General features: G+C 41.0%; 4 protein-coding genes across 4 annotated transcripts; 2 read left to right on the forward strand and 2 right to left on the reverse strand.

Annotated features, from left to right (window-relative positions):
- Window positions 1-760: 760 nt before the first annotated feature.
- Window positions 761-4,217, reverse strand: LOC138630582 (tetraspanin-13-like). The gene is made up of 6 exons (XM_069715018.1): window positions 4,045-4,217; window positions 2,596-2,763; window positions 2,436-2,516; window positions 1,821-1,934; window positions 1,616-1,735; window positions 761-1,530 (listed from the first exon to the last, which is right to left on the reverse strand). The coding sequence occupies exons 1-6, from the start codon at window positions 4,105-4,107 to the stop codon at window positions 1,456-1,458; spliced, it is 621 nt and encodes a 206-aa protein (XP_069571119.1). The 5' UTR covers window positions 4,108-4,217; the 3' UTR covers window positions 761-1,455.
- Window positions 4,218-5,778: 1,561 nt separating this feature from the next.
- On the forward strand, window positions 5,779-9,774 carry LOC138630570 (CD209 antigen-like protein E). The gene is made up of 7 exons (XM_069715003.1): window positions 5,779-5,935; window positions 6,253-6,333; window positions 6,416-6,514; window positions 6,599-6,784; window positions 7,028-7,173; window positions 8,234-8,355; window positions 9,548-9,774. Exons 1-7 carry the CDS (start codon window positions 5,857-5,859, stop codon window positions 9,693-9,695), a joined length of 861 nt encoding a protein of 286 aa, XP_069571104.1. The 5' UTR covers window positions 5,779-5,856; the 3' UTR covers window positions 9,696-9,774.
- A 620-nt stretch (window positions 9,775-10,394) lies between these two features.
- LOC138630569 (C-type lectin domain family 12 member B-like) lies at window positions 10,395-14,229 on the forward strand. The gene is made up of 7 exons (XM_069715001.1): window positions 10,395-10,475; window positions 11,073-11,138; window positions 11,842-11,946; window positions 12,342-12,533; window positions 12,960-13,114; window positions 13,207-13,325; window positions 13,709-14,229. Exons 1-7 carry the CDS (start codon window positions 10,415-10,417, stop codon window positions 13,854-13,856), a joined length of 846 nt encoding a protein of 281 aa, XP_069571102.1. The 5' UTR covers window positions 10,395-10,414; the 3' UTR covers window positions 13,857-14,229.
- A 1,692-nt stretch (window positions 14,230-15,921) lies between these two features.
- On the reverse strand, window positions 15,922-16,495 carry nanos2 (nanos homolog 2). The gene has a single exon (XM_069715019.1). The coding sequence runs from the start codon at window positions 16,480-16,482 to the stop codon at window positions 16,012-16,014; it is 471 nt and encodes a 156-aa protein (XP_069571120.1). The 5' UTR covers window positions 16,483-16,495; the 3' UTR covers window positions 15,922-16,011.
- Window positions 16,496-16,962: the final 467 nt, after the last annotated feature.

Consider the following 16,962-nt stretch of genomic DNA (forward strand, 5'->3'; position numbering starts at 1 on the left):
AGATGTTCCGCCAATTATCAGTGAGCTACTCTGATATGAAAGAAATCTTAAAACCTAATGATTCTCAGGCAAGTTCCTGATCGCACCTTTATTTGTTTAGATTTTGGAAAATTAAATTCACCGAATTAGCTCTTAACTGTTAAAAGTCGTACAGACGCGATTCTGATGGGCACTTTCATTCCTAATCCGGATTATGAGGTTGTTTTTCATAATTACCAGATAAATGTACAAATACTAATGTGGGCGGGACTGTGAACGTTCAGAACTCCGATCAGAATCACCCGGTTTTTAAACTTTCTTCAGTATCAGTGATTTAGTGATTCATGTCGGTACATCCGGTGATTCACTGCTACATCCAACCGTTAACGGACAACTCGGCACATCTTCCCAAATTAAATTATTAAACGGGGGTCATGTATCCATGGCAACGTCCTACTTCTTGTTTACACAACTTTTAACGTGACATTTCCCAGAATACTTTGTAAAAACATAAATAAAAGACACTTCTGTTCAAGCACATATTTATTACAATAAGTCAGGTTGCCTTTTAACCTTTTCTTATAAATTACATCTGTTCACATTCTTTAACACATTACCAGACTTTTTATATATATATATGTGTGTGTGTATGTATACATATACATATATATATATATATATATATATATATATATATACATGCTTAGCAGGCTATTTAACTATAATTTGTTTTCTAATTTCCAGTGTACATAAGGACAGGTCAAAAGCTGCACTTCAAGACACGATCACCTGCTGCTGAGATCAATAGAGGCATCAGATAATCATACAGTGTGCACACAAGCATTAAACTGCTGCTATAAGTTGAAGGACTTCTCGTGGAACAGGTTGGACCGCCTGACGTCAGCACTTCCTGGTTGGCATCCTGTTTGGTGGAGAGGAATGTGAGTGACGGATCTGAAACAGGCTCTCTTTGTTCTGGTTGTTCAGAGAAAAGTGAGAGCTGAGAGAGAACCAGAGATGAAACGTGATTTAAACAGAGGGGGAAAAACAATAAATAAAAAACAAGCTGCTGCAGGTTGGACTTTAACTCGATCCTAATCTTCTGCTGCTCAGACTCCAAACACAGCTGTAAAACAACGCGTGTTCACCTGCACTATTTGTAGAAGGTGTGTTTGGTGAGCGCGCACACACACACACACACACACACACACACACACACACACACACACACACACACACACACACACACACACACACACACACACACACACACACACACACACACTTAGAAGTGATTAGCCTCCGGTCTGGCCAGCTCAGCAATAAAGACTACGAGTCTTTGTTTTGCTGCTGTAGTGTGAGCACTAAATTATTCAGCCAAAAGTCTCTTTTATGAACAGAAAGATGAAGTTGTACAAAATTAAAAAGGGGGGAATCATCAGCAGTGTGTTTTTGGGTTCCTTTGAATCCGAGCGGTCATAGAAAGGCTCCGGGATTCGATCGGGGATCTTTGATGTTTCTGTATCGGTGCGTGAGCCAAAGTCCGAGCATCTGAAACGAAACGGTAACGAGCGGGAGTCAGTTTCTAAAAACGTTCATCGGAAACCCACATTTTTCCAGAACGTTCCTCGTGTACCTCCGTGAAGCTGAAGAAGAGGCCGATGCCACCGACGAACCGCAGCACCTCGCTGGCGTACCGCTGGATGATGCTCGAGCAGGAGTGACACGGCGTCGGCGTCGGGTTCGTGAAGCAGCTCTAGAAGACGAGAAGGGAGTAAAACGTCAAAGATCAAGCCGAGCGGAAAATAAAGGAATATTTCCAGGTGTTTTTTTTCTCTCACAGCAGGACACGAGCTGCTGTAGTTGGCGTTAGAGAAGCCGCAGCAGTTGAGCGTCTTCTCCACGTCTCTTTGAGTCGCCTCCGATTTGTTCCATCCGACCTCCAGCAGGTGGTTCTGCAGAGGAAAAAAAAAGGAGACATTTTATTCACTTTGGATTTGATGAGAGAAGTTGAATGGGAGTCTATGGAGCCGGAGGCTTTTTGGAGCCGACCTCTAGTGGCACTCGCTGGTATTGCAGCTGAAGACACTTCTGGATCAGAACCATTTTACAGACCTGAAGCTACGAACTCTTTTATATCCAGTCTTAATCATCTTAATGTTGCAGCTGATAAAAGAAGCTCATTTAAATGATTTTATATCCACTGCTGTGTAGCTTCTACATCAGTTCTACTCTGAAGATAAATACAGTCCTACATGTTCTCAATCTGTAATATTACCTCATGGTCAGATCTGCATAATTGATCTGAATCTAAAGCTGTTAAAACAAAATGTATTGTGGTTGAATAAAAAGAAGTATTTAGAGGTGCGATGTAGCACAACGTGGAAATACTCCGGTAAAGTCATGAAGTTTACGTCCCGATAACTTCTTCAGCCGTGGAGGGAAAGCAGACGTACCTGTTGGTCAGTGTTGAGAGAGAGACAAGCGCAGGAGACGGAGAACTGCAGGACGAACACCACGAACAGGATCATCATGTACTGCGGCGAGCTGAGGAAGTTCACGTCCCGAAAGAAAACAGTAAAAAGAAGGAAAACACCTCTCTGAACAAAAGGATACGAAGAAGAGCAGGACCTGGTGGTGCTTCAGGGCGCCGCACAGCCCCACGAAGGCCACCAGGAGGAGGAAGACGCCCACGCCGATCACCCCCGCCACCACGCGGATGCTGGACACCATGTCGAACCATTTCCCCCAGGCGGCCACGCCGATCAGCAGCAGGCTCACCAGCTGAGGGGGGAGAAGGAAAAAAGATGTGTCTCTCAGGACTTTTGCTATATTTAAATAATTATGGAAAAAAAAATATATAAAGGGGAATAAATAAATGAATAAATATTTTTTGAAATATAAAGACAAATAACAAAATCTTAAATGAGTATTGCTTTTGCCATATTTTTTTTCAAGTAAAAACAAGAGCAAAAAACAAAAACAATACAGGTGAAGCAAAGGCGATGCTCATTTAAACTGTTATTTGTCTTTATATTTCCACATTTCACTATTTATTCCCGTTTATATTTCTGCATTCATTTCCAGATTTATTTTCTACATTATATTGTATTATTTTACATTCTTAAAAGAGGAAACTAAACCAAACCATTTTTTTTAAACCAAAACAATGATCTAAAAGAGGCTCAATGATCTCCAGAGCTGCAGACAGATGGCTCAAAATCAAATATAATAATTTGAGCCGTTGTTAAAGGATCATTCTGGTGTATTTTAGCCTGCAGATTTACGGGAATAAGGAAATACATGCTGCAGAAATAAACCGAAATCATCCTTTATTATGAGGATATCTCGTTTTATATTTCTGCTTTTTAAAGTTAACCGCAGACTGATCTTTTAATTCAATTCATTTTCTTACTCTAATGTCTTTCTAGGACTAATTTCTCACTAAAAACGTGTCACTTTTGATGTAAAATATTATATAACTACAAAACAACAGATAAATGCGACACATTTTCCTTGCTGATAAGTTTCTTGCATCGATCTTGTGGGCAGTTTGAACCTCAGTTGAGACTGATGTGTAGAAAAAAAAAGAGGTTTTACAAAAATATGAACCATTAATACCAACACAGCCTGCAGCAACCGGCTCCATTAACTAATCATTAACACCTGTCACGTGTCGAGCAAACGCCTTCCTGCCTGTTTTGCAGTAAATGGCTCCTGAATGGTGGAATGAGCTCCTCAACGACATCAGGACACCACAAACTAAAAACACATCTCCTCCTCCTCTTCCTCCTCTTCCTCCTCCTCCTCTTCCTCCTTCACAGTAGAACTTTAGTACCTTCAAATAGAACTTACTGATAGAACTTTGTAGTTTGACTTTCTGGAAGAAATGTGTATTTTCTTGATTCTTGTTGTTCTGGTTTTGTACCCTCATGGTTGAAATGAACTTATTGTAAGTCGCTTTGGATAAAAGCGTCAGATAAATGTAATGTAATGAAATGAAATGTGATGTAATGTGATGAACAAACATTTCTGAAATACGAAGCAGATATTAGACTCACTGACCACATAAAGGATGTTGAGTGCGCACAGAGCGTTCTTGGTGCAAACGAATCCTCCGCAAACCATCGCGGCCCTCCGGACTCTCTCTTCAGATAAAGACGTGACTTCTCCGGCTTGTTCCGCGTCGAGTCTCCCTCCTGGCTGCTTGTCGCACCTGCAGGTGGAGACCCGGCAGCGTTTCCTGGAACGTTTCCTGCGCGCTGATTGGTCAGCTGCCTCTGACTCTCTTCAGACTCGTATGGACACGCCCCCTCCCAGGGGGGTGGGGTGGGGTGGTGGGGGGGGGGGGGTGTTAGGATCGGAGGAAGTTGAGACTTCTCTCCAAACTTCTGCTTTAAACTAACCGGTTTAAATAATAAACGATGTGCCGAAGAGTTGCTGTGTTGTTAGTTGTACCAACAGTGATGTGAAAAACTCGTATCTCCGCTGTTTTTTCCTGAATGTCCTAAAACAGATGCTGATAGAAAGGCTCTGTGGGACTCTATTTAAGGCTCTATGGGACTCTATTTAAGGCTCTATGGGACTCTATTTAAGGCTCTATTTAAGGCTCTATGGGACTCTATTTAAGGCTCTATGGGACTCTATTTAAGGCTCTATGGGACTCTATTTAAGGCTCTATTTAAGGCTCTATGGGACTCTATTTAAGGCTCTATGGGACTCTATTTAAGGCTCTATGGGACTCTATTTAAGGCTCTATGGGACCACTCTGTAGAAGGAACAGGTGACGTCACGGAGGAGGAATCAAATAAAACAAATGTTCATCTATCCAGCTTATTATGGCTGTCAGGGTGTAAATATAATCCCTGGATTTAGTGTCAGTTTTAAAGTAATTTTGATCCGGATTGGTTTTCTTCCTCTATTTTACATTTGAAGTCTATGGAGAGAGTCGTTTGTTTTTCTATAAAAGGGGGCGGGGACGTTTCTGATCTTATAATTAGTCACATAACTGTAAATGACTCATATTCGATCACGCGACTGGACCAATAAAACAGAAGAGGAAAAACACAGCAGGATATCCAATCGTTTCACAGAATAAGTTAGTTCTGTGTTTACTTCCTTTAAATTACGGATTTTCAAAATTAAAGTGCACCCTCTCTGTAATCATTCTTCACAGTTGCAGTTACTATCTAGCGCCCTCTTCTGGCAACAAATAAATACTACACGTGTCCTTTTGTGTGTGGTCAGCAATTATTTTAAAAAGCTGACATATTTTTGCTTTTCCATTTCATAGTTCTGATGTCTTCAGTTTTCTTCTACATTGTAGAAAATGTAGAAGAAAAAAAAGGACCAGTCCAGATAACAACAATTAGGTTGAGAAGATTAAGAGTTTGATTAAAGTTAAATTAACCCTCCTGTTGTCCTCGGGTCAAAATGACCCGCAGTTCTATTCAACCAAGTTCTATTTTATTTCTATATTTTTGGGGATTTTTTTTTTTTGGTTTAAATAAACCCTCACAGCATCCTTGTCACCAATGATCCCCCAAAAAATGTGAAAATATAGAAATAAAATAGAACTTGGTTGAATAGAACTGCGGGTCATTTTGACCCAAGGACAACACGAGGGTTAAAGACAAGATTGTGTTTGAATTTGTTTTATTTCTATCATTTTTAACTTGTCTTATTTAGTCATTAGTGAAGCGTGACCTTTGTGACAGCTGCAGCGAGTTTCCGCCTCCGTCCCAAAACACCAGACCACAAGAATCAGCATGTGCCTGCGTCTTTAAACCTTCACAGGAAAGCAGAAGTGCATATCCTGTAACCGCTGGATGCCAGTTTCTCTGGTTTTTGGTGTTTCTGCCTTTTGAGATATTTTTCATGATTAATCTGTTAATAATGGAGGAAGAACCTCATTATGTGACGGTGATTTTCAAAACGAACGGCGGTCCCACACAAGGTGAGTCACATATCCACTTCTTCTAAATTTTAAAAGAACTCATTTCATCTCAAGTCAATTTAAGTCATTTCATCCAATTTCAAGTGAACTTAACTCGACTTGACTCAATTTATCTCATCAAGTGAGCATCAAAACAGTGTCGTAAGTGAGACCGATCTCAAGCGGCAACATTTCCAGCGTAGGCTAAGTTTAAGTAAGTTGTAAGTTGTTGAAAGGACACAGGTAGAAGTACAGAAAAAACACACTGCAGACCAGAAAGTGAAATTTCATAATCTCAGTTTTCATTTTCTTTAAGGTTTTTTGCTTTTGTTTTGCAGAGGAACCAAACAAAGAGGAAATAATCTATGACGAGGTGAAGACTGAGGAGCTGGCGCGGGACACTCAACCTCTTCAAACAGGTCGTTTTTAATTTCATTTTCCAGGACAAAAACCCCGACATATTCCCTATAAAATATCAAATAAATGTATTTGTCCTCGTAGAGAATAAAAAGAAAGGCCCACTCTGTACTCCACTCACTCTGGTCTTGGGAGTTATTTGCGTCATCTTGGTGTCGGCCGTCGTCGCCCTCATCATCCACTGTAAGTCCGACCTGGCGGTGCGTTCAAGGGCATCAGAGGCAGCCCGAGAGCAGCAGCAGTAACAGTTTCATCCCTGACTTGTAGTCAAACACCAGCAGAGCAGAGAAAACTTCAGGCGGTCGGTGCAGCTGCTGCAGCTGCAGGCGGAGAAGAAGGCCTTGTGGAGACGGACAGAGGAGCTGGCGGGACAGAGGGACCGACTCAACTGGACCATCAGAGTCATCCTGCAATACGACGACTTCCCAGTGAAGACACACTGCCCTCACAAAGGTGGAAAAAACACCGCTTCATTTTGAGCTGTTTTCCTCATTCAGATGCTTTTTTTCATGTGTTTAATGTCGTGACGACACATCGTGTTGGACTTTCTGGCTTAATAAATGTTTTTAATTTGTTAAGAATTGAGGTTTGCCCAGATAATACATTTAAGTTCTTTAATTTTATAAAATATATTTTATATATAATAAACCACAACTGAGATTATGATTATGTTGTCCTGCTCTTTGATTTGAACAGTGTGTAAACCTTGCCTGGACAACTGGTTGCTGTTTCAGTCCTACTGTTACCTGTTTCTCAAACAGTGGAAGTACTGGCAGGGAAGCCGCGATCACTGTAAAGAAAACCAGGCGGATCTGGTGGTGATCGACAGCCAGGAGGAACAGGTAAGGCTCATTTACTGCTATTGGTTGGTTTTTTTATTGTTCCAACAAAGCCAGAAAGACGGATGTGCACGGTGTCCAGAAGTGTGAGGTTAGAAAACGGTCAGTAATTTAAAAAAGACACTTCATGCTTCCATTATTGAAGGGTGTAAAAAACATGTACACAAAACTGGAACAAATAAGTAGCTAAAAACAAAACATAAATAAACCTGGCATTTACTTCAAAAATTCTTCAGAGCTCTTCGCTTGAGAGAAAGAATGAGATAAACCTACCTGGTGTCCCACCGAAGCATGTAATACACCCGTCAGTCCACTAGAGGTCAGCGTATCAGGGTCGTGTTTTTGCCTAGCCTAAGATGGAAAACATAAGGTGTCCGAGGTTTTTGGCGCCAAAATCACGTGCTCAGGTTTAAGGAAAAGATGAAGTAACTTAATGTAAGTAACGCCACGCAACTTAACGTAAGTTAAATACGTTAGATTACGTGAGCAATTTATGTTGCTTAAAAAGGAATCCACGTTTACTCAAACGCCGGACTTCATCACTCTTTGTGCTTCGTCACATGACCTCTTTCTTCGAGCCTGGTCGTATGTGCGTGTACGACAAAGCTAAACGTGACACGGACACGGTGTCCTCTAGTGGACTGTTGAGTGTATTGCATGCTTTGACGGGACACGGGGCTCCACAAATCCCGTAGAGATTTAACCTAAAAGATGGGAAGCTTCTTCAAGGTAAAATACTTTTTCGTAAAAGGGAGATTTCAGTTTCTGTGTGTAGATTGATTGATCAGGAAAATGGCAATTTCACCCATTTAAAATTAAATCTTCAATATGGTGAGGAAGTCTCGAAAATGTCTGAATTATTACGGAAGCGACTTTAAGCTCCAAAGTTTCCACATTTTGTTCACGCTTTTTATATCTCCTGTGAAGCTCAGTCCAAACATCTCGTAAGAATACATTTGTTTTACTCTCATTAGACTGTACGGCAACAGAGAGATTGTTATTATTATTATTATTATTATTATTATTATTATTCAATAATTAACACCAGTATTAAAAAATGTAGGAATTCATAAATAACCACACAGAAGAATACTATGATAGCGAGCACGGCTACTGGATCGGCTTGAAGAAGAAGAACACAGAGGAGACGTGGACATGGGTGGATGGAAGTAATTCCAATGTGACGTAAGCACACACACACACACACACACACACACACACACACACACACACACACACACACACACACACACACACACACACACACACACACACACACACACACACACACACACACACACACACACACACACACACACACACACACACACACACACACACACACACACACACACACACACACACACACACACACACACACACACACACACACACACACACACACACACACACACACACACACACACACACACACACACACACACACACACACACACACACACACACACACACACACACACACACACACACACACACACACACACACACACACACACACACACACACACACACACACACACACACACACACACACACACACACACACACACACACACACACACACACACACACACACACACACACACACACACACACACACACACACACACACACACACACACACACACACACACACACACACACACACACACACACACACACACACACACACACACACACACACACACACACACACACACACACACACACACACACACACACACACACACACACACACACACACACACACACACACACACACACACACACACACACACACACACACACACACACTCACACACACACACACACACACACACACTCACACACACACACACACACACACACACACACACACACACACACACACACACACACACACACACTCACACACACACACACACACACACACACACACACACACACACACACACACACACACACACACACACACACACACACACACACACACACACACACACACACACACACACACACACACACACACACACACGTTGCCTTCTTAACCTCTATGAATCATAACTACAGCAATTTAGAAACAATATCATCACAATGGAACAAACCAGCGGTGAAATGAGTAAAAGGAAATTAAGAAATCTCTTTCAACTCAAAAAGCAGCAGCGGCGGCTGAGAGAGAAGTTCTGCTGCTCTCCGGTTGATTCGACGTTAAATTAGCCTAAAAACGATAACATTGGTCGCTATATTAGCCAACACAAGTCAAAGTTAGCATTATCACTAAATATCACCATACAACTCCCTCAATGTTTTTTGTTTTTTTACTGTTTCTCCCAAACAGTCGAGTAGACCGATGTAACGTGGTGTTTCCCTTCTTTAGGTACTGGAAAACACAAGAAGCTAAAAACAACTTAAATTGTGCTTTGAGTTTGCCGGGAGCGGATCCTCAGGCCAACTGGCAAAAAACGGGCTGCGACTTCAGGAACCGTTGGATCTGTGAAAGAAGAGCTTTGATCAAATCAGACTAGGACTCCGTCCAGTATCGAAACAATTGATGTTGTTGTTGTTTTTTATTTGTCAAAACTGACATACACAAAAATAAAATAAAGTTGCTTTTTCTATAGTTGCAAGTGTCCTTCCCACCTTATTCTTATTATGACTAGTATTTATAGTTTTACTAGTTTATGAGTTAAAAAGTCTGATTTGTTCATTGAATCCACTGTTGCACAAGTTGACTTCCTTGATTATGAGGAACATGGACACTGAAGTTTATTTTTGAAATCATCTGTACGGTTCGGTTTTGGTCTTTGTTGACCTGAACAAAATTATAGAATTTTAACAGTCTTATTGTGTAATAGCAAAGACATTGATTCAGTCATTTCTCTTGCAGTTCATGGTCATTACGTCAAACATTGTGGTCATGCCGACTAGAAATAAACATGACAGCTCTAAAAGTGGATTCCAGCTCACGATGGGTCAACTTGTATCGCAATAGTGTGTGTTCATCTGCTCGCCACAGAAAAAAAGCCTACTTCCTGCCAAACAGAAAATTTGTCGAATAAATTACAACAAAGCCGCGCCGCCACTCCTGCATGGTTTGAAGATGGCCAGTATGCGCAATTTATTGAGCATTAAGGGGAAGAGGAACCTTTTGCTTTGTTCTGACGCTCCCTTTTGTTCAGTCACGCCAGTTTGTGTTCAAGCTTCTCGGCACTGAAGCAGCAACGACGGCGTGTGATTTATCAGGATGGAGGAAGAAGTCAATTATTCCACATTGGTTTTCAGAAATGGTAAACAACCTCCAAAAGGTACGTAACTCCTGTTTATTGAAACCAAACACGGTTTTCACTGCTATTCTAGACAATTTAACAATTTTAAGCACTTAGTCACAAAAGTAAGTTGTTTTTACTCGTTTATATCGCCATGACATCCAATACGCACGAGTTGTTTCACAGAAAACACCAAAAGGTCCATGTTTTGGTTTGTGTGTGCATGTTCCAGCAAGTGTCTTCATAATATTAACATAATTACATGCCGTAGCCAAAAACTTGACTTTAGCCGTTGTTTTTTACGCGGCGCATCAATTTATGAGCTCAAGCTTGTTGCAAATATTTACACTGCTCAGACACGTTCGGATGGAAAAACTTTGTCAAATCCAGTGAAGTCGGTGTTTCTTTGGGCACGAGATGTGAAATGTTAAAGTCGCAGTGCCACAGAAATGTTTTACTTTTGTTAAAGACTTGAAGCACTACAGTTTGATCAGAGAGTCAACACGACAGAAACACAAAAAAGACACCAGACTGAGAATATACTGCGAACACAAGAACGACTTTGCAGGCAACTCAGCCAGAAAAAGAACATCGCGATGTGAAAAAAACAAGTTGTCTCATCATTTCCCCATCCAGAGAGAAAAGAGGACCCTGCCATTTACTCTGAAGTAAAACCTAAACAGCCTGCTGCTACTGTGCCAGGTAAGCATTGTGCTATCACAGTGAAGCTGACCTTTCACATTTTTGGTATTTCAATGCCATCTCTTCATCATTTTTTCCTCTGAAGAAGTGTGTGATTGGCGTATGAATTTGTGTGAGTTATGCGAGGTCACGGTGACCTTTGACCACCAAAATGTAATCAGTCCGTCCTCGAGTCTACGTGGATATTTGTGCCAAATGTGAAGCCGTTCCCTCAAAGCGTTCTTGAGACGTCGTGTCCTCAAAAGCCGGACGGACGTCCTGAAAACATGAAGCCTCCTAATACTTAAAAACATGCAGAACAGACGTAGATACAGAAACACATTTGGAGTTTTTTACTTTTCTGCTTGTGTTGCCACATGATGGTAAATAATAAGTGTATAGATTTGTCCTGTGTGGTTAAACAAAAGTTCTGATAGTTTTATGTCAGAATCTATATTTGTCTAAATGTCTAATTTGTTTAAAGAAGAAAAGAGGAAAACAAAAAAAACTCACTCATGTGTTGGAACATTAAAATGAGAGTGACATTGTATTTTCTTGATTCCTGTTGTTCTGGTTTTGTACCCTCATGGTTGAAATTAACTCATTGTAAGTCGCTTTGGATAAAAGAGGCAGATAAATGAAATGTAATGTAATGTAAAGTGAAGCCTCGACGTGACCACAACACTGTCCATCACGACTGAGTCCGTTTTCTCATCACGAGCAGATGATGAAGCAGCTACAAACTCTCACCCCCGTCTTCTGCTGGTGTTTTTGGTGATAGCTTGTTTCCTCCTGTTGGCGAGCATCATCATCATCATCATCATCTACAGTGAGTTTTATTTCAACACAATATTTTACAGCAACTTACATGAGGTATAAAACAACCAAGTCTGTCTGGGAGGCCTTCAACCAAAAAACACAAGCAGAAAGAGATCTGTTGTTCACTGAGTCTGTCTGTATTTTACTCTCTAGTCTGGTTTTTAGTTGGTTTAATCTGTTTCATGATGCATTTTAAAAAGTATTTTACCACTTTCAATGACTTTCTATTTCACCTAAAAGTTGCTTAAATCGATCAATCGCAACGATAATTCATCACCTTTGTGTTTAAAGTTTCGTTGTCATGTGAATGTGTGTAATGTGTGTAACGTGAAAATGTAGCTTCTCCGACGCACACGTTCATTGATCGATTGGCTGACCAGTGTTTCTGTCTCCTCTCATTCACAGTCAATGTGGAAAACAAACATGAAGCAAATCTCAGCGTCCTCACGGCAGAAAACGAGCAGCTGATGGCGCAGTTGAGAACATTAGAGAATAAGAGTGAGGAGGTGAGCAGAGACAGAGACGATCTGAACCGGACGCTCGGAGTCATCCTGAGCTTCAGCAACTTCCCGGTCAACCAGTTCTGCCCAGACAAAAGTCAGTACTTCCCTTTGTTGACCTCTCAATTCAAGCTTATTATGTCACGGTTGATGCTATTTTATAGTCGTGCCACAAACTACTCTGAAAATAACCTTCTTCTTTTTTTTTTTACAATATTTGAGGGAATTTTATATTTGTGACACAGTACAAAAACTGCAGATCTAACCAAGGGTAATAATCTTAAATTCTAAAAATAAGTTGATCTGCTTTCTGTGGAAGGTCGTTTGGCCTAAATGTTAACTGTTTTCGATTGAGTTATTTTTAACCACATATGCAGAAATGTCTGTTAATCATCAACTTCAAGGCAGTTGATGCCATATTTTAAACGTCACCTCGCTAACATGCAAGAATATTTTTGTTTACTTTACAACTCGAGCTCAATTTGAATCTTTTTCTGTATCTTTTTTCAATTCATGAATACAGAGTGTCAGCCGTGTCAAAAGAGCTGGATTCAGTTCCAGGAAAAGTGCTATTTCTTTTACAACAAGCCCTCTCCTTGGATGACTTGGGAAGCTAGCCTGAAGCTTTGCCAAGAAAAAACTGCAGATCTGTTGATCATTGATAACCTGCAAGAACAGGTGAGCTCAAACAACCAACGCCGCAACACCAATGTCTGATCCAACACCCAGAAGTGTGAAAGAGTGAATGTTTCTGATGATCTGTCTCACAGGAATTCATCACAAATAACACCAAATTCTACCACGACAAGTTTCATGGATTCTGGTTCGGGTTGAACAAGACAAACAACAACAACTGGGTCTGGATTGATGGACGTAACGACACACTGATGTAAAAAAGACAGTTCTGTGTTTTTTTAAGATATTTGAATGTTCCCATTTCAGCCCAAGCATCAACCAGCAGTCTTATCATTATCATTAGTCTTATTATCAAGGGGAAACAAATTCTTGTGAAATTGTTGTTTTTACATGTGGACTATCTCACCCTAGAATACTGGCAGGAAAGATATTTTTTCTTTTAAATTTGATCTTTTTTATATTTGTGTAGAGGAGATTGTGGGTTTGTTTAATTTGTACAAAAATCTAAAGATCCAAACTTGTTCTTATCCTGTATCAGTTGTCAACTGTTTTTTTTGTTTTTTTATTACATAATTTCCTCTATGTTCAGTGGGAATGTTATTACACGTACTGAAGTTCCTGTTCTGCATTTAACAGGTACTGGGTTGACGAAACGTTGGGTGATTTGGGTCCGTGTGCGCTGATGATCCCTCAGAGGGAGCCTACGAAGAGCTGGGATCCATCAGACTGTACATTTCTTAACAGATGCATCTGTGAGGCCGACGCTCTGATTTGGCCCAGATAGTCAGCGCCGTGTTTCTTTTCTCTTTGTCTCTTTGACTGTTGTGTAACATCAGTAGTAGATAGCAGCTACAACCCCAATTCCCAAAAAAGTTGGGACACTGTGTAAAACGTAAATAAAAAACAGAGTGCAATTATTTTTCACTTCTTGTTTTCACAACACTCTGTAAATGCTCTTTTTAAACTCAATCATGTCACTGATCTGTTGCCAGGTAACCTAATTCGTTTTGAAATGTTCCACCAGGTGTTTTGTTCTTTTTTAATCTTCACACACCTTTTCCAGTCTTTCGTTGACCCTGTCCAACTTTTTGGAGACGTGTTGCTGCCTTGAAATTTTAAATAAACATATATTTGCAATTAAATATGTGTTTACAGGATTTGAAAATCATCGCATTCTGTTTTAATTTACATTTTACACAGCGTCCCAAGTATTTCAGAAACGAGGTTTTGCATATATTTTTCTTTTAAACAACAGGACATGAAGCGAGGAATACGTTTTGTGTCTGTGTTTGTATGAGCTTGTGCTGCTGGAAGTATGAAGCATCCTTCTACATCCAGTTACATTGCGTGCTTTTATTACATCATTGGTCTGTTGTGAGCTGTTGAGACAAACTGTTAGCACATCTGCTATGACCTCATGTCCTTCCTGTGGTAAACTCCAGAATTTCTCCATCTTTGTCGCTTCTATAACTTCTCAGTGGCGGCACATTTTTTTTTAGGTTTGAAGAAAGTCTGGTCATTTTTATGAGGGAAAAAAAAGGCAGAAAGAGGAGAGCGGTGAAATGGATTTGAGGTAATGAACTGATCAAATGCATTAAGGCCAAAAGCAGCTTCTCAATCAATATGTTGACACTTATCAGCTGTAGTTTAACATTACAGAACCTCTGATGACCCTTTATAGAACAAAATTGAAAAGTTTCCCATGTTTTCCACATATGATACCTCCTCCTCAGGTAGCTGCAGCATAATAATACCTGTTATTGGTAGCCTAATAATCCACTGATATGAGATCAATAATATAATTCTGTCTCTGACAGGTTCCATGAGTAAATAAACAAAAACTATATCTAAAAACAAACTGTTTATTCGTGTTTTATTTGTTTTAAATCTCTGAATAGTCCAACTTTTGGAAAAGGACCTCCCTCAATCTCAATGCAAACACCAAAAAGTCTCTGCAATTGGCCAATTAGTTACCATAGCAATGCCTTCCCAATGCACATCACTCAGCAGACAGTCAAGTTAAGGACTAAAAACCACGTCGACCCATCCAACGCTTTAATATTTTATATGAAGCCTGATTTCTATTTATGGAAACCTGTATTTTATTTTTTCATAAGTAAAAAAAAAAAAAAAAAAAAGGAACATTTCACTCTTTTTCCACATCTACACCACATTGGACCTTGTCCAGATCTAAAACCAAGATGCTTAAGACAGGTCAAAATTGGATTAAATTATCCCACACAGACAAAAGATTCTTTAAAACACTGTTTCTAATTTGTGAAACCGTTAATCTACTTGTAAGAATAAAAAAGGGGGACCGTTTACTGTTGTTTTTTTTACCACATTAAACCTGGTCCAAGCCCAAAAACTACTACACTCAGACAGGTCAGACCTGAACTAGATTATCACAAACAGGCTAAAGATGCAGTTAAACCTCTAATCTATTGGTTAAAATGCAACACTGCTATTTTCACCTTGTTGTCCTGAATCCATAATTAAGACTTAAGTCTGATAAATAGATTAGTACAAAGAGTAAAACCACCAGGCACTCTTTCCATATTCATTTTTAATAATTTTTTTAAACATTGTTCAAGGTTTGAAACGGTTATTGTTTTTTTTAAGAACAGGTTGGTGTTGAAGGTGTTTTTAAAGTGAAACTTTAAACAACTGTTGTTGTTGTTTTTAAACGGAAACAGTCTCTGGACACGTGAACACATATTTACATTTTGGTAATTAGTCTCTTGCGGTGTTTTCAATCTCTCCGTGTCCATCATCAGCTGACTTGAACGGCATCATCCGAGAGATGCTCAGAGTCAAACATCAAACTGCTCTGGAACTCCAAACAGTTTATGAAAACAACGAACACATGCCTCCCAAAAAAAAACCTTTTCTTTGGAAATTATGAACAGTCTCTGTCAGAGTGGGGACGCCTCTCCGGGCTACCAGGACTTGGACACCGGCGGCCCCCTCGCAGCCGGCTGCCGCCGGGCCTGCGGGCAGTAGCGGCGCGTGTGCGCGTCGTCGCCGGTGGCTCTGCAGATGGGGCAGGTGTAGCTCCGCAGGATGGGGCAGATCACTTTCCCGTCGTCGGATTTGAGCTTGTGAGACTGGTAGACCCGCGGGGACTCCTTGTTCTGCTTGCAGAGGCGGCAGTAGTCCGAGGTCTGACCGCTGCTGCTGCTGCCCGACAGGCTGCTGGCCGAGCCGGTCTCCCTCCCCGGGGATGAGGTCTGGCTGGAGCTGCGCGGCGCGACCCTCTCCCTCCTCGGCCACTGGGGGTCTTCGTCGTCGGGCTCCCGGAGGCCGCCGCACAGCGCCCTCAGCAGGGCGTTCAGGTCCATGTAGTCCTGCCACATGTCGAAGCAGCCGTCGGGGAGGCCCGAGCTCCGCGCTGCGGCTCGTCTCTGCATGGTGCCGGTGTGTGGACGTCCGTCCGGGCGGCTCATACTTATAGACGTCTGAAAAATGGCTTTACACGGTCTTTTTTTTAATTCTGTGATGCTCGCAGGTGTTTGGAGAAAAAGGAGCCGCTTCCTTTGCAACAAAGTTTCAGTGAGACGTCGCGCGTCGCTCACGTGCCGCGAGACAGGAGCTGTGATTTATGGAGGCTGGTCTTTTATCTCATCTTCAAATTTCATGACACCCGAGATGGAAAAAGATGGGACCTTTAATTGATAGAAAACCAGCTGCATCCACAGATCTGACCTCATGGGTCGGTTTGTTTGTTTGTTTTTTTTTGTTTGTTTGTTTCAACAAACACATTGTAACCTGAACTCATCTGACTTACTGCACAAAAAACTGAATTTTAATTTAAATGACACGATGTAAAACAGCTATTAAAATGTGATACCTGCTATTTCATTTCCAGTGTTTAACCCATTTAAAGAGAA

This window comes from Brachyistius frenatus, unplaced genomic scaffold, assembly GCF_029030835.1.
Source record: "Brachyistius frenatus isolate BFR_SWC_R1_liver_20210118 unplaced genomic scaffold, ASM2903083v1 Contig_137, whole genome shotgun sequence".
In the NCBI taxonomy this organism is placed as follows: domain Eukaryota; kingdom Metazoa; phylum Chordata; class Actinopteri; family Embiotocidae; genus Brachyistius; species Brachyistius frenatus.

Bases quoted from the DNA above. Each gene is read 5' to 3' on its own strand.
- LOC138630570 (XM_069715003.1), top strand. From the start codon at position 5,857: ATGATTAATCTGTTAATAATGGAGGAAGAACCTCATTATGTGACGGTG. The intron at 6,334-6,415 runs GTCGTTTTTAAT...TTGTCCTCGTAG, and splicing joins CACTCAACCTCTTCAAACAG to AGAATAAAAAGAAAGGCCCA. The intron at 6,515-6,598 runs GTAAGTCCGACC...CCTGACTTGTAG, and splicing joins CGTCGCCCTCATCATCCACT to TCAAACACCAGCAGAGCAGA.
- LOC138630569 (XM_069715001.1), top strand. From the start codon at position 10,415: ATGGAGGAAGAAGTCAATTATTCCACATTGGTTTTCAGAAATGGTAAA. The intron at 11,139-11,841 runs GTAAGCATTGTG...CATCACGAGCAG, and splicing joins GCCTGCTGCTACTGTGCCAG to ATGATGAAGCAGCTACAAAC. The intron at 12,534-12,959 runs GTCAGTACTTCC...TCATGAATACAG, and splicing joins CCAGTTCTGCCCAGACAAAA to AGTGTCAGCCGTGTCAAAAG.
- LOC138630582 (XM_069715018.1), bottom strand. From the start codon at position 4,107: ATGGTTTGCGGAGGATTCGTTTGCACCAAGAACGCTCTGTGCGCACTC. The intron at 2,764-4,044 runs GTCAGTGAGTCT...CTCCCCCCTCAG, and splicing joins CACTCAACATCCTTTATGTG to CTGGTGAGCCTGCTGCTGAT. The intron at 1,736-1,820 runs GTGAGAGAAAAA...CTCGTCTTCTAG, and splicing joins ACAGCAGCTCGTGTCCTGCT to AGCTGCTTCACGAACCCGAC.
- nanos2 (XM_069715019.1), bottom strand. From the start codon at position 16,482: ATGCAGAGACGAGCCGCAGCGCGGAGCTCGGGCCTCCCCGACGGCTGC.